The 23,769-nt window shown below is 32.8% G+C and overlaps 3 protein-coding genes across 5 annotated transcripts; 2 read left to right on the forward strand and 1 right to left on the reverse strand.

Moving 5' to 3' along the window:
- The first annotated feature begins 201 nt into the window (after positions 1-201).
- Positions 202-2,393, forward strand: LOC108333352 (ethylene-responsive transcription factor ERF053). Its single transcript, XM_017568767.2, has one exon. It carries the CDS (start codon positions 626-628, stop codon positions 1,868-1,870), a length of 1,245 nt encoding a protein of 414 aa, XP_017424256.1. The 5' UTR covers positions 202-625; the 3' UTR covers positions 1,871-2,393.
- Positions 2,394-12,527: 10,134 nt separating this feature from the next.
- LOC108333459 (probable polyol transporter 4) lies at positions 12,528-14,783 on the forward strand. Its single transcript, XM_017568911.2, has 2 exons — positions 12,528-12,894; positions 13,193-14,783. Exons 1-2 carry the CDS (start codon positions 12,690-12,692, stop codon positions 14,575-14,577), a joined length of 1,590 nt encoding a protein of 529 aa, XP_017424400.1. The 5' UTR covers positions 12,528-12,689; the 3' UTR covers positions 14,578-14,783.
- Positions 14,784-16,957: 2,174 nt separating this feature from the next.
- Positions 16,958-23,437, reverse strand: LOC108333945 (protein STABILIZED1). Of its 3 annotated transcripts, XR_001832633.2 has the most exons (3): positions 20,185-23,437; positions 17,397-17,536; positions 16,958-17,297 (listed from the first exon to the last, which is right to left on the reverse strand). XR_001832633.2 is itself a non-coding variant. In XM_052870897.1 (2 exons), the coding sequence occupies exon 1, from the start codon at positions 23,349-23,351 to the stop codon at positions 20,232-20,234; it is 3,120 nt and encodes a 1,039-aa protein (XP_052726857.1). In that variant the 5' UTR covers positions 23,352-23,437; the 3' UTR covers positions 16,958-17,533; positions 20,185-20,231. The 3 variants fall into 3 exon arrangements, 2 of the variants coding, with proteins under 2 accessions (XP_052726857.1, XP_017424961.1); XM_052870897.1 differs by having other exon boundaries at positions 16,958-17,533; XM_017569472.2 differs by having other exon boundaries at positions 16,958-17,536.
- Positions 23,438-23,769: the final 332 nt, after the last annotated feature.

Genomic DNA, 23,769 nt, shown 5'->3' on the forward strand with positions numbered 1-23,769 from the left:
AGGGACAATAGCAGAGTTATGTAACTGTTTGGTTCCAACTTGCTTTTGTTGCAACGTGTGGAATCTCAGAGTTCGTGGCTGAAAGGTGATGGAAGGTGGTAGAGAATGAAATTAAAGAAAGAGATTGGTGTTGAAGCAAAGACAGAACCGTGTGGGCTCCACTCTAGCCAACTACATCTACTATCATTTTTCCTTAAAATAAAAGTTCAACTTAAACCTCTTTCTGCCTCTCATATAAACCTCTCTCCCAAGCCTATTTTTTCCCACACAACACAATCTCCCCTGCTTTCACCATCCCGCTTTCTCTTTCTCATCTCACAACTTGCCGCATAAAAATCTCATCACAGCTTTCATCTCTGCTCGCTCTCTCTTCTTTGATTTTGCTTTTTCCACATAAAGATTGAAGATGGATAGCTCTAAAGGCAATAACTTTGGCGTCGAATTCTGTTTTTTATTTTAACAGTGTTAAAACAGAAGAAACCCAGATTCTGAAACTCCATCTTTGTTTTCTTACACTGAGCTTAGATAAATCTTTCTTTCCTGAAAACGTCCATCTCGTGTTAACTTCGTCGAAACAGGTTATACTTTTGAGAGAGCGAGCAGTGCTGTGTATTTATAAACAGTCATGGCTGCAACGAACGGTGGGAAATTCGATGTGGGAGATGAAACTCACAATTTTTCCCAGAAGGGAAGTGAAAGCGTTGATTGGGAGATTGAAAAGGGAAACAGCGTGGGTTCAAGCTCTCAGAGGCGTCAATGGAAGCCAGTTTTTGATGATACTTCCATTTCACACGATAGACCTCTGAAGAAAATCCGCAGCCCCGATCGCCGTAACACAAACCAATCTTCCTCCTCTTCTTCTTCTTCTGTTACTTTTCAACCTTCTCCTCTCTCTATCCCTCCTTCATCCTCTTCAAGAATCGTGTTCCCTTTCGCCTTCAACGGTTCCCAATACCCAATGCAATTCCCGCACCAATTCGGAGCCATAAATTCACCCTTCCCTCACTCCTCTTTCCAAAACCCCCAACAGATGATATCATTCGGGTCCCAGCAACAAAACCTTCCCTTTCCACCAAACATGGCCCGAGATTCTTCTCTTCCACACCACCATCATCATCAACAGCATCCGCAGCAACTTCTTCAGCATTGGAGAGACGCTCTGAATCTAAGTCCCAGAGGAATGTTTACCCACTTGGGGCCAGATGGAAGGCCATTGTTTAGGCCTCCAACGCAGCCCATAAACACCACCAAGCTCTACAGAGGAGTGAGGCAACGCCATTGGGGAAAATGGGTCGCTGAAATTCGTCTTCCTCGAAACAGAACGCGTCTCTGGTTGGGCACATTTGACACGGCGGAGGACGCCGCCATGGCCTACGACCGCGAAGCCTTCAAACTCCGAGGAGAAAATGCCAGACTCAATTTCCCCGAAATGTTCCTCAACAAAGACAAAAACGAACAAGTTGAAGAAGAACCTTCTTCACCTGTTCAAGACCAGCATGAACAAAAACCTGTTCCTGTAGGCCGTGACATGCCAAGAGAAGAGTCTAACGAGAATGACTCAGGAATTGGATCGAGCGACGCTACTGTGAGTGATGAGGTTCATGCTGCTGCTGCTTCTGCAGAAGGAGGTGACGGGGTTTCTCAGGAACTTGTTTGGGGAGAAATGTCTGCATGGTTCAATGCTATTCCTGCAGCTTGGGGACCTGGTAGCCCTATGTGGGATGATTTGGATCCCACCAATAATCTTCTTTACCAATCACACGTTCCTTTTTCAAATTCCAATCAGCAAGAGATGAATGATGCCTCTGATGATGCTCAGAGACATGAACACAACACGGGATCAGGTTACTTATGGAAGGATCAGGATTGATTCAAGTTAATTTTATCTCCAAGTCGCTTCTTTCTCTGGCTGCATACTCATGATTATCCATTATACAGCTTAGGACAGTTTGATGATTTCTCACTTACTTCTTCTCACTGGTTGCTGATATTTTTTACCAGTACCTGTGAACCAACCCTGCCTACTATAGTCCAATATTCATTCTTAGACCATCTCTGCTGTACCAAGGCTCATTGTATTTCAGGGCCTTTCAGCACCCCTTCACTGTGTTCTGTTTTTCAACCTTGTTTTTAAGGTTTTTACTTGACTCTTCTGCACTATAATTATTTAGTATTGAATGTAGCAAAGGTAGTTGGTTTGACGAGAGAAGAAGGAGACAGTTTTTGTGATTTCCTTCTCTGTTGTTCCATCCGTTATGAGCTATGTTTTTCTGCTCCAAGGATGGATTTACATTATTATTATTACTACATTTGTAGTTTGTATGCCATCATGTTATGTATTTTTTTTCTTGGTTTATTAAATATCTATCAGCATTTTGCAGTATTGCAGTTTATATGTATCCAATGAGCATGTTATTTTTTGAATTTGGTAATTTTAGAAGAACTAAAACAGAGAAAATAAGAAGGAAATTATGAAGAAGATACTGTAGTTGCCTTGTGGTATAAGTTGAAGAGACTGGTCCTAACTTAATATTGAAAGCAGATAATGTTGACTAACACCGATCGATCTATATGAAGAAAGGATTCCTAGTTCCTATAACTTTGACCACGTAATGATTTTTTTTCATAAAGGAATTAATGTTTTCGATTTATTTTTCTTTCAAAATTTTGATAACTTTTTTTTCTCAAACTTTAAAATTAAATAAATATAATTTATTTTTATTTACCATATTAAACAACATTTTAAACTACCATTGAAATTAAAATGTCAAATAATATAGATACATTAAATATTAATTTAAAATATTGTTTTACATTTAAAAATAATTTAATCAATTAATTTAAAAAATATATTTATTTATTTTTAAAATTTAAGAATCAAGTTTATTAAAATTTAAAATAAAGTTAAATTTCAATTTTACGTTTAAATTCAAAAAATAAAAATATAATTATTAACCATTTTATAAACTCACTTATTTGATTTTAGGCAATTCATTGAATCAACAAGCTTACTTAATTTTCAAAATAGGAAAGTAAATTTGTGAGAAAGGAAAAACATAATACATCAGAATTATTTGTAAGTATATATTAAAATATTTTGTAACAGTATAGCCAAACTAAAATGAATTGGCACGATTCTAGTCTCTTTGAAATTATACAAATATTTCAAGTTCCATCGTTTTCTTCTTCACACTGTTGTCAACTTGTGTATAACCAAAAGAAAGACCATATATCACTCTCATCTTCTCCAAAACAATTAAGAAGTTTCTTAGAAAATTTAAATAACATTTTTGGGTGAATATAATAATACGAATGATTAAGTACAAAGTCTGAAAATATCAAACTCGTTCATCATTTAGCATGCGAGAAGTAGATATTATAACTGCAATATTTTAAAAGAAATAATTATAATATTTTATCTTTTTAATAAGTCATTTGTTTTACATTTTGTTTGGTTCTCTTGATAATATGAAAAGTCGTTAGTAAAAGGAAAAATGGTGTTTAACTCTGTGGCCTGTGAATGGAATCAAAAATTGTCTCTTGTAGCTTTGAGCAAAGAAGATGCAAATGAGGACAAAAGTAAACGCAGACTTTCCACGTTAATTATTGCAACTAATATTTTATTTTCAAAGGATAATTAAGTATGGTTAGCAGAAGTGGGCCCAATCACCGGCCCATGAGATCATAACATTTCTTACTTGCGACGGCACGATAACGATGAGCTTTAACATGATTAATAATGATTTTAATCCAAATCATGTGGTTGATTACACACCATGATCACGATTATATCCATGTACAAGGTAATGATACAAAACGATAAACAAAATATCTTGGAGCAGGAAGCTAGTTATGCTAGTGACGTAGCTATACTTAATTAAGCTCACTGTTCATCCCATCTAAACCAAACCTAATCTTTTAATGCTCTTCTCATTAGGGGACCTTTCATCAACATTTCCTCATTATAAATAAATTATATAATTAATAAACCTTTCGGAAAGAAAAAGGATTTTTTAACATTTTTTTATGTACACCTGTCTCTGGCCTTTAATTTTTAATACTTTTATAAACATGATTTTTTTAATTTAAGAATATAATTAAAATGTGTATAAAACTAAATGTGATAATATTATGTGGTGTAAATTTTATGTAGGAGTTAATTTTGTTAGGATGTTAGCTTTCCAAATGTTTGATTGGAAATTAATTTTATACTTTTATATAATATTATTTTTTTCTCAAATTTTTTTTTTTTTGTCTTTCTCAAAAAAAAACATTTTCATATTTTAAGGAAGGAAAATTGAAGAAGTTGGCTTCTTTATAATTAAAAAAAAAATTAAAAAGCTAAATATAAAAATGAAATTACTAATTTAGCCATTAGAAAAAAAGTGATACACGTAGTAGGTTGTGACTAGCCTCACCTCATATGTCCTATAGCTAGATCGAAATCCAAGTGACGAAAGAGTTTAAGAAAGACGTAGTAGCCAGAGTTCTTAGGGAGGTAGTCTTGAAAATGATGTTTCCATTATATCCGATAAACTTCCCCTCATATATGATTAAACTATGTTCTGTATCTATCTAGTTACGTATCTTCTTTTTCCGTAGCAATTTGATAAGTTATATCATGTATTGCTTCTGCATAATTTGCCAGGATATCAAAAACGTATGAAGTCTACAAAATTTCATCAATGCTCAAATTAAATTATTAAGTGAGATAAGGTTAGCTATTTGTAGTGTTCCCACTAGCCAATTAAAGCACAGTTGCATACATTATTTGAGAGGACATATTTTGATCACACAAAAATGAACCCAAACTGTTTGATGAAATGTAATGCAAAAGTGAGAAATTAAAAGCAGAGAAAAGAAGTTGAGAGGTAGGTGGGGTTCAAATTTAGTTGGTTTTTCTTCAAGTTGCCTTGCCAACAAGCATATAACAAAAATCATATATTTGAAACTGTATCCATCACCAATTTGTTTGGATTCTATATTAATAATACCTTATCCTCGTCATAACCCAAACTTCAAGTAACAAGCAATGTCATGTTCAACATTAACAAGTAATTGAATCCTTATCAACCAAGAATGAAGCTTACATGACTTAGAACCACACAAAATTAAATACAACCACAAAACAACTTTGCCAGTTTTTTCAAACCTATATTGCTTATTTATATCACAAAAAACGTTAACGATTTCATTAAACCATTGTCACAATCATTCATAAACACCCAAAATAATAAATATGCTATTATAGATATTTTGGAAGAAGATTAGTTAAACGTGAAAATAAGGATAAAGGAATGCGTATTTCCAAATATTTTAATATGATGTTTAGTTTTTTAAACAGAGCATTTAAAGTCGAGTGTTTTCGTGTCAAATGTGCATTACATAACTTTTGACTAATTTTATTCAATTACCTTCAGATTCTTTGTAAAGGGTACTTTATGAGGTTTTTAAGATTCTTTGTAATTTCATATACAATATATCATTTTATTTCAAAAGGGTTGATAATTTATACTTTATAAAGCAACATCAAATTTTTGAAAATGCACTTAATTGATTGGAGAAACATAGTTGCATACTTCGTCGTATATACCGTGCAATAGAAGTTTGCACTTTGGAGTTAAAGCTTACAATAGTCATGTACTGTGATTATGAGCAAAACCAATATATTACAAAGCAAATAAATTAGAGTAATTCTTATTGCACCTCATTCATTTCATATTTTCAAATCCTATACTCCCATTTCATTTCTCCTCTCTGAGTGTTTCTCCTTTCCTCTCTTCTCTTCCTTCATTTGTTTTTCGCAGTCTCGTTTGTCCTTCCTTCTCACATAGCTTTTTTCATTATTCTATAATAGTGTCGTCTTGGTGGTGTCATGGTGGTGAGTGTCTTTCAAAAGTGGTGGTTCTTCTTTTTTTCCATTTGCTTGGACGTCTAGATTGGTTTTTGGTATCCTTAAGTTTTGTATGTGATATTTATATATGCTGAATATGGTTGTTAACTACACTTGGAAGTGTGGTTGAAAGCACACTGGAAGTGTGATACTTAAGAAGTTTGATTCATAGCTCGCCGCAGTTGAAAATGCGGTTACTACACTTAGAAGTGTGGTTCATTATTGTCGCAACTAGAATTACGCTTAAGTAATTTTTATTGTTTTTTTATTTGCTTTATTATAATTAATTGAATTTTGAATTTGATTTGTTTTTTATATTTATTTTCAATAGTTTATTTAAATATTAAATATTTTGCTGTTAATATTTTTTAATTTCTATTTTATTTTTATATTTGATATTTATTTAAATATTATTTTTAATGTAATTATTTTTTTCTTAATTTAGAAGTATAAATTTTTTTTGTTAATTTTTTGAATCTATAATTATTTATTGATATTTTATTTTTCAATATGAATTATCATTTAATTATTTTTTGTAATATTTTTAGTTTTTGATTTATTTATTAATTTAAATTTAATTTGTTATGTTTTTGTGGTTTTTTTAAACCTTTTTTATCGATTTGTTGACATTTTTTTAATTTTTAATTTATAATGTAATTAATTTGAAATTTATATTTGTTGTTAATTTGTAATGTTTTTGAAATTATTTATTTATTTAAATAATAATAATTATTATGCGTAAATTTTTAATTTTTGACTTATTATTTTGTTTCTTAATTTATTTTTTAATTTTTAATTTTTTTGTTATAATTTGTAGTTATTTAAGTATTATTTATTACTAATTATTATAAATATTTAATTTTTTTATTATTTATTATTTGTTTCAATATTTATTATTATGTAACTATTTGTTTATTTTTTGTATTTTTTTTGTTATTATATTTTTAGTATTACAATTAAAAAAACATGCCTCATAAATATTACAATTTAAATAAACAAATATAAAAACTTTAAAATATTAAACAAATGAAAAAACGGTATAATATATATAAAAAATCATAGCACAATTAATTAATGACATCAGAATATGTAAAAGATCATAACAATTATTGAAAAAGAATAACACATAAAAATCATCTAATAAATAAAACAAAAAGAATAAAATACAACTAAAATTATTATAATTTAAATAATGACATAAAACATTAACATATTATAATTTAAATACAGAATATTTTAAACATATTTATTGTAAAAATATATATAACGAAATAAAAAACAGTATAAAACTAAAACACTTAAATAAAAGCATAAAACTAAAACAACATACCACTAAAACAACATAAAATTAAATTTAAAAAACAATATATAACATATTATATATATATATATATATATATATATATATATATATATATATATATATATATATATATATATATATTAGTTTAAAACTAAAACAGATAAAACAAAAGCACCGAAAAGTTGAAATGCGGTGCAAAACATAACAAATAAAAAAGAACATATAAAAACATGTTATGATCGAAATGTGTTTATCTTCAATCCAATTTCGAACTTCGATTGAGGGCTGCCGAAATTTGAATTGCGGCAGAAAATTTGAATGTTGGTGCACTCTTAACCGTAACTCCAACACCAGTTAAGAGTGTTCACGTATTACATGAACTAATCTGGATGTATTTAGACACATCTTCGTCTTTCACCTTCCCTTTTAATAACCACTGTATGGCCACCAAGAATAGCAATCATCACTGTATCACCACTTTACACAACACAAGCTCTCAACTCAGGAAACCATCAAATAATAAAAGTGAAGAAAATACTACCGAGTGAAGAGAGTGAAAAAAACTACAATAAAAGTAAATATTAGTTTTATTTTATAATTTATAATAGCATATATGAAAGTAAAATATGGATATTTTCATAATATTTGAAATAATTTATTACACGTTCTAAAGATCAACAACAGTGAATAATATTTTCATAATATTTAATTTTTTATAAAATGAAGAAAATCACACAACAATATATTTTAATAATGAATATCTTAATATCAAAAGTAATAAAAATATGTACACATATTTCAATCATTAAACAAATTTAAACTTCTAAGAAAACCAAATAAATATTAATTTTAAATTCTAATGTTATTACAATTTTTTTAATAATAATTTTAAATATGCTAATGTGAATTAATATTAATTTAAATTTAAATTTAATTTTAATATTAAATTTACTAATGTTAATTCTAATTATTTAGTTAAAATCAAATTTAAATCATAAATTTAATATTATTCTAACGATATTCTAATCTTAATATATAATTTTGTTCTAGTTTTAATGAAAACTATACCTGCTTCATACATAAACAAGTTAAAAAAATATAAACAGATGAAATTTTACACTAATTTTTATTAATTTTAAATTATAGTAATTTTTATTGTTAATTAATTTATTATGATTATATTATTTGCTTCAGATTATTTTTTCCATTGTATATTTTATTACTAATCTTGTGCAATCTCTTAAATATTTCAAGTAAAATCTAAAATAAAATAATATAGTTAAGTATGTGTCATATATTTTTATGATATTGTTTTTTATAAATACAAAAACAAATCTTTCTTATTTAAGAGAAAAGGTGAAGCATTAATTTAAAAAGTATTATAAAAAATGAAATTTATATAAATAGTTATAATTTTAAGCTTTAAAAATACTAATAAAAGTAATATTTCAAAATACGTTATAAACTGCTAAAAGTAATTATTTACTAAATATTTCTTATAATAACGTAGAAAAATTCCCATTTACATCTTAATTTTTTGGCAAGTATACCAAATCTTTATAAGTAATATAGAGTAAGTTCAGTTCTTCCAAAGGACTTGTCCAACACATGACAATTCTTTCTTTTATAACTCAATTAGACATCAAAATGCACAAAACAAGAAACTATTTTTGGTATTTTATCAAAGATTTGGTGTGCAAGGAATTATATTTAAAAGAATTGGGTTTCATGAATCATATGAAAATAAGACTTTGTACAATATATCATTATTTCATTCAAACATTCACATCAAGGCATACTAATCCTAATCCCTTAGCAACTAGTTCTAAATTTATATATCAAAATGATAATCCCTTAGTCAATTTAACATACAATTTGCATTAAGTCTGATGCTGAAAATGACCAAGTTATTGAGTTTATTCCTAGATCCCAAATCACTTAGGTGCTCTATCTATGTTCATGTTAAAAGTTACTTTTCAGTAATCAAAGACATTCAAATAACATTATACTTTCATACAATGTTACTAAATTCAAGGAAGAGCATATGAACGAAGAACGATATATTAAACAGTAAAATTACATCAGAGTGAGTTCATTACATCCCATTCCAACAAAAGAAAAATTTAACTACGCATAGACATCTAGAACGTACACATTTGAAACAATCCCTTGCAACAATGGTGTCTTGATGCCTTGAAGTAGTCTCCGAAAGTTTTTGAGATGTTTTTGTTTCTTTCCTTTGTCCGGAACTTCTGTCTGGAGTTCTTTCTATCTATTTCCCACTTTAAAAGCCAATTAAAAAAATAACTAATAACTAATTTGCTAAGCCCACAACTCTTTATGCGCTAAGCGAATATTCAACTTCAACATATCTTTAATGGTCCTTTATTCGCTCATTGGTGCACTGAGCGAATAAAACTCTATTTAGCTGAGCGATTTAATGCTGACTTAGCGAGAAATATCTTATAACACTCCACTTATAAATTCTTTGTACAATTTATTACATACTTTCTTATTTCTAATTACAACTTTTCAATGACAAAAACACATTATTTTATGAATAAATACAAATTTTGAGTTAATTAATAAATCTAAAAACATGTATGAAAATACTTATCATTAATTAAGAAACTAAACTCGCAAATTTTATGTTTCTTCACTTTTTTTTCATGTTACCTACTCATCTATACATGTTCGTACATGTATATATATATATATATAAGTGTAATAATGATAAGAATATCAATCTTTTAGCCAAATTAGATCAATGGTTGCCATTTTTGAAGTAACAATTTCTTTTCTTTTTTTTCTAATAAATACTTTTTTTGTTGGATTAGTATTTTACAAAACATTTATGCTTAATAACTCAAATTTTTATATAAAAACAAATTTGAATTGGTAGGAAGTTATTAAAAATTTGTTAATGATATATTTAGGTGAATGATATTTTATGTTTGATTAATCATAAATCTAATTTAAAATACGTCTTTCTCAATTAAAAGTTTTTTATGTTTGATTTTTTAAATAATTTAGTATAATCTAAACCAAAATATTTAAAAAAAATTGTTAATTTGTCATGTGGTGGCTAGTTATAAAAGTAAATAATTGAGTAAATATTTAAATCGATTTTTGGAAGATTGGAAGTTTAATAAATATATATTGAATTATAATTTTATTTTCATGTTAGTTCCTTTTTCTAATCAAATTTTTAATAACAATTAAATAATAGATGATACTTGATAATTTATTCTTACTTAAATAAAAATATATAATATTTTTATCACGTTCAAAAATTATAAAGAAAAAAGTTATTGGAAAGAGAAAATGATTATGATAGAAGAAATTTGTGCTCTGCCGAGGAATGAAGACAGAATTTCATTGTGAAGTTAAGTGTAAGTATGTTTTTTTTTTTTTTTATTGTACTAATTGTGTCTCTGTTTTGGGTGAAACACACATCTGTCTTTGTTTTAGGTATATGTTTAATGGTGAGTTGGTTTGTTGTATATTGTTGTAGATAGTCGATTGTGGGTGACATTATTTATAAATTATTCATTTATTTGTCTATATTTATATATAATGAGAAATTGAAACTTCATAAATTGTTGAGAGTTTGATTAGGAGTATATTAATGTAATTTAATGTGTAGTTTATTCGTATGTTGATTTCATAATGGTTTTCAAACTAAATTTTGTGTTGTATCACAGGAGGAAGGTTTGTAAGCAACAATGCAGGGCGATAAAGCATATAAAACAAACGTAAGTCTAAAAAAAATTGTAATAATATTCTTTTATTAAATTAATTATAAAATTATATTTATAAAAAAGTCTAAAGGAAACTTTTTAGTATTAATATACTTTTATTAAATTAATTATAAAATTCTGTTTTAAAAAAAGGAAGTTGATTTTTTTATAGGTCAAAAGAGAAAGCAAGTCTTCTATTTATAGGTCTCTTGAGTCAAACAGTGGTGAGACTTATTTATCTTCTATAGCATGTTAGAGTTGGTATAATCTTTTAGCCGACAAAATCTCCACTAAACTCAACTTGTTGTTCTTTATAGTATATTTGATGTTAAACATAATTTCCTTAAACATATAATAAAAAATGTATGTTTCTTGCATCAAATCTTTTTTTAGAATGCATGAATCAGCACTTTGTTAGCTTTATTTTATAAGATGATATGATAGATTTGAATGTAATTTCTATAAGAAGAATGTATTCAACTTATAGAAATAAGGCAATCCAATGACATTGCATAGTCTAAACTTTTAAAAGATATAGTGTTATAAACTTTTCTCACAAACATGCTTGAAAAATAGATATATTACTTCACAATAACTAGATATTAAATTTCATTTCAATTTCCTACCAAAAGAACACGAAAAACTCATTAAATTCATTGGAGTTACCTATAATGCTTTCTCACATCCTAAAATTAGACTTTTTACTGTCAGTTCTCATGTTACACAAATTATAATTTCGTTATAGAAATAAAATTAGGGTAGCTAAAAAGAGTAAATATTAGGCAGAAGGTAACATAAAACAAGAAATAATATATATTGGAGTAGTTTTTAGAACAATTACAAACGCTAATTTTGAACCATAAAGAGTTTCATTACTTTGAACAACTTCTTCCATGGTGGAAAAAAAAATTAAACTCTAAAACTGAAAGAAAAACAACTATGGAGAAAAACATTCACTTTAAAATCTTCTTATTTAACCCCTAATACGTCATATAAAAGTGAAAAATATATTTACGAGACAATTAACTGTTGAATTGAACTTCTGTTAAGAGTTTCACCATTTCATTTATGCAAGACGATAAATTTTTCAAAAACCCATCTACATGAAAAAAATAATAATATTGGAAAACCTGTCAGCTCACACTTTAACCTTCCATGGAGCAAATTGGATATTTAATAAAGAAAACAGAGTGATGAACATTGACCCTAATGTGTGACTGATTATGTAAGTATTTTAATAGATTTAGTATGGGTTTTGATACTATGTTTCAATTTTAAAGTAGATCATACGGAATCTTGCAAAATGAGATGACAATTCTCATCCTTTTTTACATCATGGTCTTTGTCTAAATTCACTGCAACTTCCGTTGCTGTTGCTGTTGTTTTTCTTATAATTCAATTACGAATATTATATTTTATTTACATTAATTGAATATAGCATGTCGATGTAGTTTATGGCCAAAATTCAGTAATTGGTCATCTTTATTAATGATTTTAAGATTTTGCATTGAAAGAACCACTTAAACTATGATAAATGTGGAAGGTCTCACGTGGAAGCAAATAAAATATGGAATTAGGCAGAGGGGTTTTTTTTCTTCCATGACATAAAAAGTGCCCCCACTTGGTGCTCGCTCTTGTCCTTTGCATACTTTAAGGTCAATCTTCATTTCCATGCCATGGTTTTGGTAATCTCATAATTCAGATCCAACAGCAATTTCAGATTTCTGCAAGTTGCAAAGAATCAAGAGATAGTATGGGGTTCCAACAACATGGGAATAGTGAACTGGGGTTGTCTGCAATTGCTTTGGGATCAAAGAACGAGTACAAGAGGATGCACTCCGACCTTCCAGAGGGAGACGATGATGTTTTGCAACAGGAAGCAAGGAGGAACAGTACCAGGAAATATGTTATAGCATGTGCCACCTTTGCTTCTCTCAATAATGTCCTTCTCGGCTATGGTATGCTTGATTCGCGTAGTCTCTTACTTTTTCTGCGATTCATGAAAGAACTTCCTACATTTTCAGCTTAGGATTTGAGAGTACTGATTTTTGGTGCTGTTTTAAAACCATACCCAAATGAAAAATGTTAGTTTTTTTGCACTATCCACCGATCAGAATATCATCAGTATTGTTTTCTTAAGATTAAGCATTAACAAAGTTATCGTACATAGCAATTTAAGATTAAATAACAGTAAATTTGCAGTACAGAAAGATTTGTTAAGAAATATTTTTATGAATTACTCTTGTCAACTGTCAGATGTTGGTGTGATGAGTGGAGCAGTTATATTTATAAAAGAAGATCTGAAGATATCAGAGGTGAAGGAGGAGTTTTTAGTTGGTATATTGAGCGTTATTTCTCTACTTGGAAGTTTAGGTGGTGGAAGAACTTCCGATATTATTGGTAGGAAATGGACAATGGCGATAGCTGCAGTGATTTTTCAAATGGGTTCACTGATAATGACTCTTGCTCCTTCATTTTCAATACTAATGGTTGGAAGATTTTTAGCTGGCGTTGGAATAGGATTTGGAGGCTTGATTGCCCCTATATACATTGCAGAGATATCACCAAACACCACCAGAGGCTTTCTCACTACCTTCCCAGAGATTTTCATCAATCTAGGAATTTTGCTTGGCTATGTATCAAATTATGCTTTTTCAGGCTTCTCAGTTCACATAAACTGGAGGATAATGCTTGCTGTGGGGATTTTGCCCTCAGTTTTCATTGGCTTTGCACTTTTCATCATTCCCGAGTCACCAAGGTGGTTGGTAATGCAGAACCGGATTGAAGAAGCAAGATCAGTGCTTCTGAAAACTAATGAAAGTGACAGAGAAGTGGAGGAGAGGCTTGCAGAAATACAGCAGGCAGCTGGTTTGGACAATGGTGAACACTATGAAGAGAAACCTGTGTGGTATGAACTGTTGTTTCCTTCTCCTTCCCTTCGCAGAATGATGATCACAGGAATTGGGATTCAATGTTTTCAACAGATTTCTGGAATTGATGCAACTGTGTATTACAGTCCTGAGATTTTCAAAGCAGCTGGGATTGAGGATAATGCAAAACTCCTAGCTGCCACTGTTGCTGTAGGTGTGACAAAGACAGTTTTTATATTGGTAGCAATTCTTCTTATTGACAAAAAAGGAAGGAGGCCACTACTCTTTGTAAGCACAATTGGGATGACAGTTTGTTTGTTTAGCATAGGGGTTAGTCTTTCTTTGTTTCCAAAAGGATCATTTGTAATTGCATTGGCAATTGTACTTGTTTGTGGGAATGTGGCTTTCTTTTCTGTTGGATTAGGCCCTGTGTGTTGGGTTTTGACATCTGAAATATTCCCTTTAAGGGTGCGTGCTCAAGCATCTTCACTTGGGGCTGTGGGCAATAGGGTCTGTAGTGGTTTTGTGGCTATGTCTTTCCTTTCTGTTTCGCGTGCAATTACAGTGGGTGGAGCATTCTTTCTGTTTGCTGCTATTTCTTCTCTTGCCATTGTGTTTGTCTACGTGCTAGTTCCTGAGACCAAAGGGAAGTCATTGGAGCAGATAGAGCTCATGTTTAAGAATGAACACAAGAGGCAAGGAAGTGAAATAGAGTTAGGAGATGTTGAAGTTCAGAAGCTTGTGCAGGACAAAACAATTTTGACAGATTAATTTATTAGCTCATGTTTCATATGCATCATCTTTCTACAACCACACATTTCGGATCTATCAGTAAGGGACACAAGATAATATGATACGAAATTCCACTCTAACTATCCTTTCTCAGTTGTACCACCGTTAATCTTTTTTCTTGTTAACATGGAAAGAGAATTTTGATCAATGCAGTTCCAAACCATCATTATTTATTATTTGAATGAATCTGATTGAGATGGAAAATCTGGTATTTCAAAATGTAATTCTTCTTCATAATGTGCCCAAGATGGAACATTTTTGTTGTTTTTTGTTTGGAAAACCGTATGCCTTGATGTATGAATTTCTGATGGTGGAATTTACTGGTCGATTGTCGGAATGATCAAAGCCATAACCCGTAGACACAAGATCAGAACAATAAGAAATGGTATAAATTAGTTGTCACACCAATACCATACAATTTGCACATATCCACTTCTGATTTAAAAAATGTAAAAGAAAAAGAATTTTGTATATTCTTTAAATTTTCGCCAAATTTAAGTTTTTAAGTATGGTTAACGAAGAGGTCCATGTGATGTAGGACTTTTTATAAGTCTCTCGATTTAATGGTTAGACAGACTTCTTTGTTGGTCTACAAAAGAAACTTAGGTGAAGATTTAAAGCATGCCTCAATCTTTTTTTTTTCTAAGCAGAAAATACAGTTTTTGTTGTAAAGTTATCCTAGTGCTTGTAGTCTCTCGTTAAGAGAGGGTGTTATTGTACCTTGAAAGGGGTCTTGTAATTCGGACACTGGTAGGTGCTAGTTATTGAGTGGGATGTTAATTTATCAGTTTACATCAATTGTTTCTTCTTGATTCATGATGAGATTTGAGAAACTCGAGTTCATAGAGTATAAAATACTTTTGATCCGATATACTATCAGGTCACCCCTCCGCATTTCCCAGAAACTTGTGTTTGAACGAAGAATTTTAACAATTTCAAAAAATTGAAATACATTGTATTTAAATTTGAATTTTCTTTATTTTTTAAATAGTTTATTTGGATGTACTGATTGAAACATCTTAAATTTTAATTTTTCTTATTTGAATAAAACAATTTAATTTCTATTTTAAGACAACTTCAACTTTATTCTTAAGTTTTAGTTGAGCTAGTTCGACATTCGATCTCAGACGATTCGTCTTGACTTTCAATTTGGGCTGACTCCAGAAAATTTGACCTTTATTGACTAGGCTTAACCTTTAGTCTAGGTTAACTCGTCTCAACTTTCAACTATGGTCGATTGATTTTAACCTTCAGTCCAGGCCGACTTAGCTCGACCTTTAACACGAGCAAACATGACTCGAACTCCAGTTTGGGATTACTAGGCTCGATCTCCAACCTGGGTCAACCTTACTCGACTTTCTGTTTGAGTCGACCATGCTCAAGCTTCAGCCTCGTTGATTCATTCTAACATTCACACCCAACCGACTCGTCTTGACCTTGGGTTTAGTTAACTTAACTCGATTTTCAGTTTACGCCAAATTAGCTTAACCTTCTATTTATGCAAATTAGTTTGACCTTTAGCATGTGGCAAATTAATTTGACTTTTGTTCTGTGTCAATTTAGCTCGACATACAATCCAATCAACCTAACTCAACATTTGACCTGGAGAAACCCGACTTAACTTTTGACTTAGGTTAATTTATCTCAAACTTTATTTCAAGACAAATCAATTCAACTTTTAACCTAAGTCGACTCGATTAACTCTTTAGTTAAGTTAATTAAATTGAACCTTTAACTGAAGTTAACTCGATTGAGCCAACTCGACTTGACATTCATGAACGGGTGATTATAAATTAAAAATGAATAGAATTTCAAATTTCTTATACTTTTGAATATATTTGAAAATTTTCTTTTTTACTCATGTGATTTTTTTCTTTTTAATTACTTTATCTCAAGTCACTTTATTATAAAGAAATTTAAATTCTTTAAATAATTAAATTACCTTATCCGAACACACCTACTAGTTTTGAGGATGTAATGTGTATTCGATCTCACGAAAGAGACACTTTTAAACGAGAGTAATGTGTTATAATAAAAAGTTGAATATGTATAAATGATGGACATTGCAAGAATACTTTAAATACTTAGTTATACTTTTATGATTTTCTATTTAAAATAAAAAATTATACCAGAATGATTGGTATAATACCATAGTAATTACATAAATTGAGAATTTTATTAATTTGTAATAACTCGATTGCAAAAACATGAATTCTTTGTCGTAATTTTAAATTTTAATATTTTTCTTAAATTTATACCAGTTTTATACGTTGAATTCTTAACTTGTGTTTTATATTTACCTCATGAGGCGTTATCACGCTGGCTAGCGAGCGTAAATGAGGCCATAATAACCAGCAAGTTTAATCAATTGCTCTGCAAGCTTATAATAAACATGTATTACATGAACATCAGTTCTAAGTGTGCTTTATCAAATGTCATAGAAGAATATCCATTTGAAAAAACATTGGCACTCAAAAATAGTATCAGAATATTCATTTTCATTTGTTTGTATCTGCGCATACAGACATAGGTAAGGTTCATCTTTTGTCGGACACCATTTTCTCACATAAATCCCTCGCCCTTTTCTCACTCTGCGGTGAAACAGCCTGCTCCTAACACCTGATAAGATGGAGAGCAAACAGCAGTCTCGTAGAAGTGAAGGGACTAAAGCTCCATGTTGTTTAGATTGAAAGTTATTCCTTGAACACATCAGAATATTGTTGAATGATCAGTTTCGTCAAACTTCACTTTTAGTGACAATCCAATTGGTGCAGTTCAAAAGGCAGTGGTTTTCTTACATATGGATTCTCAGAAATACGTACAACAAATGCGGCAAATGCAGGCTACCGGACTATTGCCTTTGATTTCAGAGGCTTTCTGAGCATCCAGCGGAGCAGAAAAGGCAAACTTACTTGACCATGATGATGTCGTGGGTCTTCTATAGATTCATTAAGCAATAGTTAGCAAGGTATGCAACATGTACTACACAATACAGAAACAATATCTCTCAAACAGCATAGTTTTATGATACACAGAATAAAAATAACACAATATACAATTCTGAAACTAAATTTTATCACCAAAATTTCCATTATGATGCTAGGTAAGTTATAAGGAACATCTACACAATCTTTCGGGAAGTGATACCATTAGCGGTTAATTATCAAGGAAATCATGGACTTGTATAACCCATCTACGCCCATATTGGCAACCTATGCATCACTATATGAACAATCTGGTTTCAGATTTGCAGCTTCTCAGTCCCACTACCTCTTTCAAAAATCTGGTAAAAGTGGATATATTTTCCTTGTAATTTGAGTATCTTCATGTTATTCTCAAGGAGTGAAATCTAAATATCTAAATATTTGTATACAACCAATGTTCTTTCACATTTTAGGTTACTTATATAATTTATCAAGTACAGTTAATGATTCACGCATGACTCTTGGAGTGGAAAGTAGCATAAGAGATCCTAAAGTCACGGTTCCAGCAATGCTGATCATGGATGAGAAAGACTATGTCTTAAAAGTCTTCTGGCATGAAGGACTACATCCGAAGTGGGACAGTGAAACATTTTGTGCCAGAATTGGGCATATATATATATATATTCCATAAGGAAGCCATTTTGTGAATGAACAATTCCCACAGGGGAACCTTACACTGTTGAATTCCTTAACAAACAAAGCATATGATGGTCTGATGCACTACTGCACAACAAGGGATTCTCTTGTGCTGGGATCATTTCTAAACCTCCTATTTCTAAGTAACTTGAGCATGTACTTATTTTATCAGAGCTTTAATCTACAGTCAAAAATAAGCTAGATTGCTTTTTGATAAATACTATTTAATTCTTGCACAATTTCTTGCTGCCTTAATAAGCCAAACACTTCGGAATCTAAGTTACTGCAGAATGCTCAATATCTTATATTTTTCTTGTTATTAAGTGTCCAGCAGTAATTAAAATCTGAAAAGAGCACCAAGAAGTTTTATTAAACTTTTCCGAGAACAGTCCTCATTTCATTTTGCTCCAGTTTGACCTATTCGCCCAATGTTTCATTATTACCAACTATGTCCCACTTACACATGATTGGATTTAAATATCATGACTTACCTTCAAGGATGGCATCAATTCTAATGTTGGTATTTTAGATGATGCGATTAGAATTGATAGAAACGGCCCTGAATGACCTGTGATCATAATTGCTACTTGACACAATAATTAGGCATTACTACCTTATGAATTGTGATCATATTTAGTTTCAGATGTTCAAGTCATCCTAATTTCACTATTTTAAACTATCATGGTTGACAGAACCAATCCTAGACACTAACCAGTAATTTTGTTTACAAATAGTATATGTTCCATCCTCAACATTAATAAATCTCAATGATGACCTGCTACAGAGACTAAACAAGTCAAACAGCTAGATTTCGAGCGAATCCCTTTGCCTTAGTGTCCAATCATACATGAATCCATGATTGCTAAAGTTGTTCTTACCCTGCATCATCCTACATCACGTTGACCTTATACCTATCCGCAGAAATTGTTTATCCATCCTAATCTGATAACCTAAGTCAGTTGGTCACTATATACTGACCATTATTTGCTACTATCAACAATCCTGATGAAGCTAGAGATCTATAATAGTACAACTCGTCTTCAAAGTAGGCAGCTTGTTCATTTTCAATGAACAAAAACTTAAACAGCTACACAGTTCGGATCATGAAACTTGTTATAGAGGAGCATGGTTACTATGCAACTCGGTTCTCTGTTGCCACAAAGTTTCAGTAACAGATGTGGCAGCTCAGAAAATAACAGATTGCCTCTACGGAAAAGCTAGAGGGTAAAATGTATAGAAAATACACTAAATTGTGCTCAAAATCATGTTTGGCTAAGAAACCAAATGGAGAGGGTGAGAAAATAGTAATGTTCAAATAAAAAGTCATCTCATGAGAAGACAATATAGTAGCCCAGGGTTACTCAACGTCTGCAGTGCCCCTATACCATTATAGCGCACTGAATCATCAACGTTACATTTGAGAGAGATAAATATAAAGCAAAATACAAGAGGGAAATTAAGAGCATATAGGAACTCGGGCTATCTTTTTTGTCAGAAAAGCTGCACCAGTTTCACTACAGCTTAAATTGTAACAAACAAATAACGAATGTCATGAAATTAGCATCAGAAAACTAAAATGAAAAATGACTTGACATAACTTGCTTGGAGGTTCGTTTTTGTAACCAAATACCCTGATGTTTTCCTTTGTGTATCCAAGTACAGCTAAATTAGTTTGATTGTTATAAGCATGCCAACAGAACACTCAAAACAGAAACTGGACAAAATACAGATTTTCCAGATTGATAGGAGAGGTCAAGTTGAAGATTGTATGATACCAAAGAAATAAACTACAAAATCAGGTAGATGACAAAAGAGTAATACACAAAAATACAGAGTTACGGATGAAGGAAAAAAAGTCAGGAAAAAGAAAATGGATCAAACAAATATAAAAACTCCTTCAATATTCTATGAGACATATTCAAGTATAAATTATTGATGAATATTCAAAATTCTCTTCGAAACTAACCATTTATGCCACAGCTCAAGGGCATGTGATGTTACAACCTCGGCAAATCAATGTTTATTCTCGGCTGCATTCTCTTCCTTCCCAAGTGCAACAACTACTTTCTTCAAGATGGATTCTGTTGGTTGATGAGAGTTCTCAACTGCCTTTGAGATTACTTGCCATTTCTCTCCATGTTTTGGTTCAGCAGCAATACATCTCTTCAATACATCCTTCTGGTTCTCCTCAGTTCCATGCTGTAGTTCAAATTTGTAGCACAATGCCCAGAAATCCCCAATGTCAGGAGCTAGCGTCACAGCCCGATTCAACCAAGTCCTAGCTTTGTCCACCTTCCTATCATGCCAGAATAATTTGGCGACAGCAGCAATAACATGGGCATCATGGTCACATTTCTTGATGGCATCCACACTCTTCGTTTTACGTTGTGGACGTGGAACCATCTCAATTGATGCTGCCCACAGAATACCACTGTTAGGACACTCCTGCAACGCTTTTGCCATCAAAATATCAGCTTCTTTCTTATATCCATGCTTCAATTCCGCTCTAACAGCAGCTAGCCAGAGTTCAGGGTTTTGAGGATTCTTCTTTCTAGCCATTGTGAGAACTGCACGAGCTTTACTCAGTCCATTCATCTCCTCTTCAAGATTAGCAAGAGAAAGCCAAAGAGGTACACAATTAGGACAGTTTTTCAGTCCAGATTCGTAGACCTTCTTTGCTTCCCTCATGTGATCAAGCCGTTTTTCAGTCTGATCAAGTCGCTTTGCATTCTCGGCAAGCTGTTCCTCTAGTTGGCCAAGCATCAGCCACAATTTAAAGAATGAAGGGAATTGCTTCAGACCTTCGTCTAACAATCTCCTTTCTTCTTCAATGTTCCCCAGCTCTCTCTCCACAATAGCTGATTTCATCCAGACTCTTTCTGTACCTCCTCTCTCTCTAGCTTTAGCCAACAACATCCTAGCTCTCTCAGGTTCATGGTTTTCAAATTCTAACTTGAAAGCAGCAAGCCATATTTCCTCAGAATTGGGAATGGCAGCATAAGCTTCTTGGAGGATAGCACGAGCTGCAGGCACATCTCCAGCAAGCCACTTCTCTTTGGCACCCATAAGCCAAAGAACTTCAGCCTGTGGTCTGTATGTAACTGCTTTGCGAAGTAATGCATCCAGAGATTCCCTGGTACCATGACTCTTTTCCAGCTGCGCTGCTTTGAGCCATATGCTCTTTTTAGTTAAGAAGACAGTCAAAGCATGAGCATAAATAGCTCTGGCAGTCTCAATAGAACCCCTTTTCTTGCATTCCTCTGCATCAGCAACCCATGTCCTCTTCCTATCTTCTTCTTCAACTCCAATCCCAATAGTATTATGTACTATTGCTTGGCAAGTTGCAACCGACCCAGCTCGCTCCGCTGCCTCTGCTTCCTTCATCCAAGCTTCCCTATCAATCACTAAACCTTCCCTCTGCAAAGCCCTTATACCCCTTTCAATGATCTTCCCAACCATGGAAGTATTGCCATTAGCTTCTTCCAACTTCGCAGCTGTTATCCATATAGATGGTTCCTTGGATAGCCTCTCCCTCGCCCTATTCAGAACCTTCTTAGCATTGTCATAAGTCTCCAACCTCGCAAGCGCAAGCCAGAGTTCGACATGCAAAGGACAACACTCCACGGCCCTGTGAAGCAAAAGCCTAGCATCCTCCTCATTAGCAAGCTCCACAACGGCCTTCCACAGCCTAACCGAATCAGGAATGTGCTCCAACCCCTTCCTCAAAACCCTACTCCTGTTTGCATCATCATGCTCCAATTTCGCAGCCTGCATCCACAACTTCACCGAATTGGGAATCGACTTAACACCCCTTGCAATCACCGCCTTTGCCTCATCCGGAGTAGCCAGCCTACAAGCCTCCAACCACACATCCTCGTTCTTGGGACACTCCTCACACCCTTTCTGTATCAACTGCCTAGCTGCCTGAAGCTTCCCTGCCAATTCCTCCAGCCTTGCAGCAGCAATCCAGCCTGGAGGGTGCTTCGGATTTGTCTGAGTGACACTTTTTAGTAGCAACCTAGCCTTCTTGAAATCCGAAATTTCAGCATCACTGGTAATCTTCATACTATTAAGCACGGTCAAATACCCCTTGGGGTCAACATTCGTCATCCCAGAAACCGAATCTGACAGCCTATCCAACTTCAAAGATAACACAGTACCTCTACCCTCACCCACGGCAGTCAAATCCGTAACTGGGGTTTGTGCCCATGGAGTCTCCGTTCCATTAGCTGCCCTAGTCTTAGGATCCAACGCTGTGACATGCTCTTGTTCCTGCCTTGCCTTCTCAAGAAGAGTATCAGGCACAGGCACAAAACTCTCGAACCTCTTCTTCTTGTTTCTGGACGAATAACCCCCACTCTCGAACTTCTCAAGACTCTGCCAATCATCAGAAGAAAGAGTATACAATTTCCTCTTCAAATCAGCAAACTGTTCGGTGATCTTAGGGTTTGAGGCACGATATTTCTCAATCTCTTGCTTCAACCTGGCCTCCCTCCTATCCTTCCTCCGTGAATCCATCCTCTTGTCAATGGCTTCCCAAACTGCGTCTGCTTCTTTGTCATCCTCATCGTATTCCGCAGAGGCAAATAACCCAACATCATTCCCTTCAAACTCGTCGAACTTTTGATTCTCGTCATAGCCTTTGTCCTCGCCCTCGTCGTCATCCTCCTCCTCACCGGGCTTCCCTCGCCCCCGCCCGGCGCCGGCGGTTCCGCCAATAGTTGTGGCGGAGCGGTCGGGGAGGTCAGGGGCGGCCCTTGCGGGACCAATATCGGAACGAGTGGTGAAGCCAGTGGCACCACGGCCAAGTCCGGCGACATAGTTCGGAGGGGGCTTGGAGTTGAGGAAATCGAAGCGGGGTTTGGGGACAGCCGGAGGATTGGTGCCGCCTAGGAGGGGAATGTGAAGGGTTAGGGTCGAGTAGGGTCCGACGCCGAGATCGGAGATGAGAACCGAATCATCGCCGTCATTAGCGGCTGATAATCGGTGACTCTGAGAGAGGAAGAGGCGCTGTTGAGAAATTGGGAGGGTTAGGGTTTGTTGGATCGCAAGTTTGAGGTGATGGAGAGTGGTGGTGTTAGGGTTTACGTATATGGCTAGGGTTTTGTGGTTGGGTGATGCGATAAACACCATGGTTATGGCTATGGTGTAGCTCAAGGAGAAATTCGTAACTATCGTTCAAGTAGAACACGAAACAAATAAAGAACTACGGCTGCAGAAACATACATATATGATAACTAACACCGACAATAAAAGTCCATGAAATTAACGGACCGTGTCCTTAACTTCATTTGGGTCATGGTTATTTCTATTTTCATTTGTATTAAATAATTATAATTATATATAAATATATTTAATAAGCTTAAATATTTTTTGTAAAACAAATGTGAAGGCTCAATAAAAAATTATTAAATATGAAATATAATTTAAAATATGTACCTTATTTAAACCTAAGAATACTCACTAATTTTGTATGAATTAATCTCATTCTAATATTTAATATCAGTTTATATTTTAGATTTCACATTGTTTATAAGACTTATTATTTTAA

Source organism: Vigna angularis, chromosome 11, assembly GCF_016808095.1.
Source record: "Vigna angularis cultivar LongXiaoDou No.4 chromosome 11, ASM1680809v1, whole genome shotgun sequence".
NCBI lineage: Eukaryota > Viridiplantae > Streptophyta > Magnoliopsida > Fabales > Fabaceae > Vigna > Vigna angularis.

What these genes read in the sequence shown, in the direction of transcription:
- LOC108333352 (XM_017568767.2), top strand. Translation starts at nt 626, where the DNA reads ATGGCTGCAACGAACGGTGGGAAATTCGATGTGGGAGATGAAACTCAC.
- LOC108333459 (XM_017568911.2), top strand. Translation starts at nt 12,690, where the DNA reads ATGGGGTTCCAACAACATGGGAATAGTGAACTGGGGTTGTCTGCAATT. An exon ending in TAATGTCCTTCTCGGCTATG is followed by an intron (nt 12,895 to 13,192) that starts GTATGCTTGATT and finishes GTCAACTGTCAG; the next exon opens with ATGTTGGTGTGATGAGTGGA.
- LOC108333945 (XM_052870897.1), bottom strand. Translation starts at nt 23,351, where the DNA reads ATGGTGTTTATCGCATCACCCAACCACAAAACCCTAGCCATATACGTA.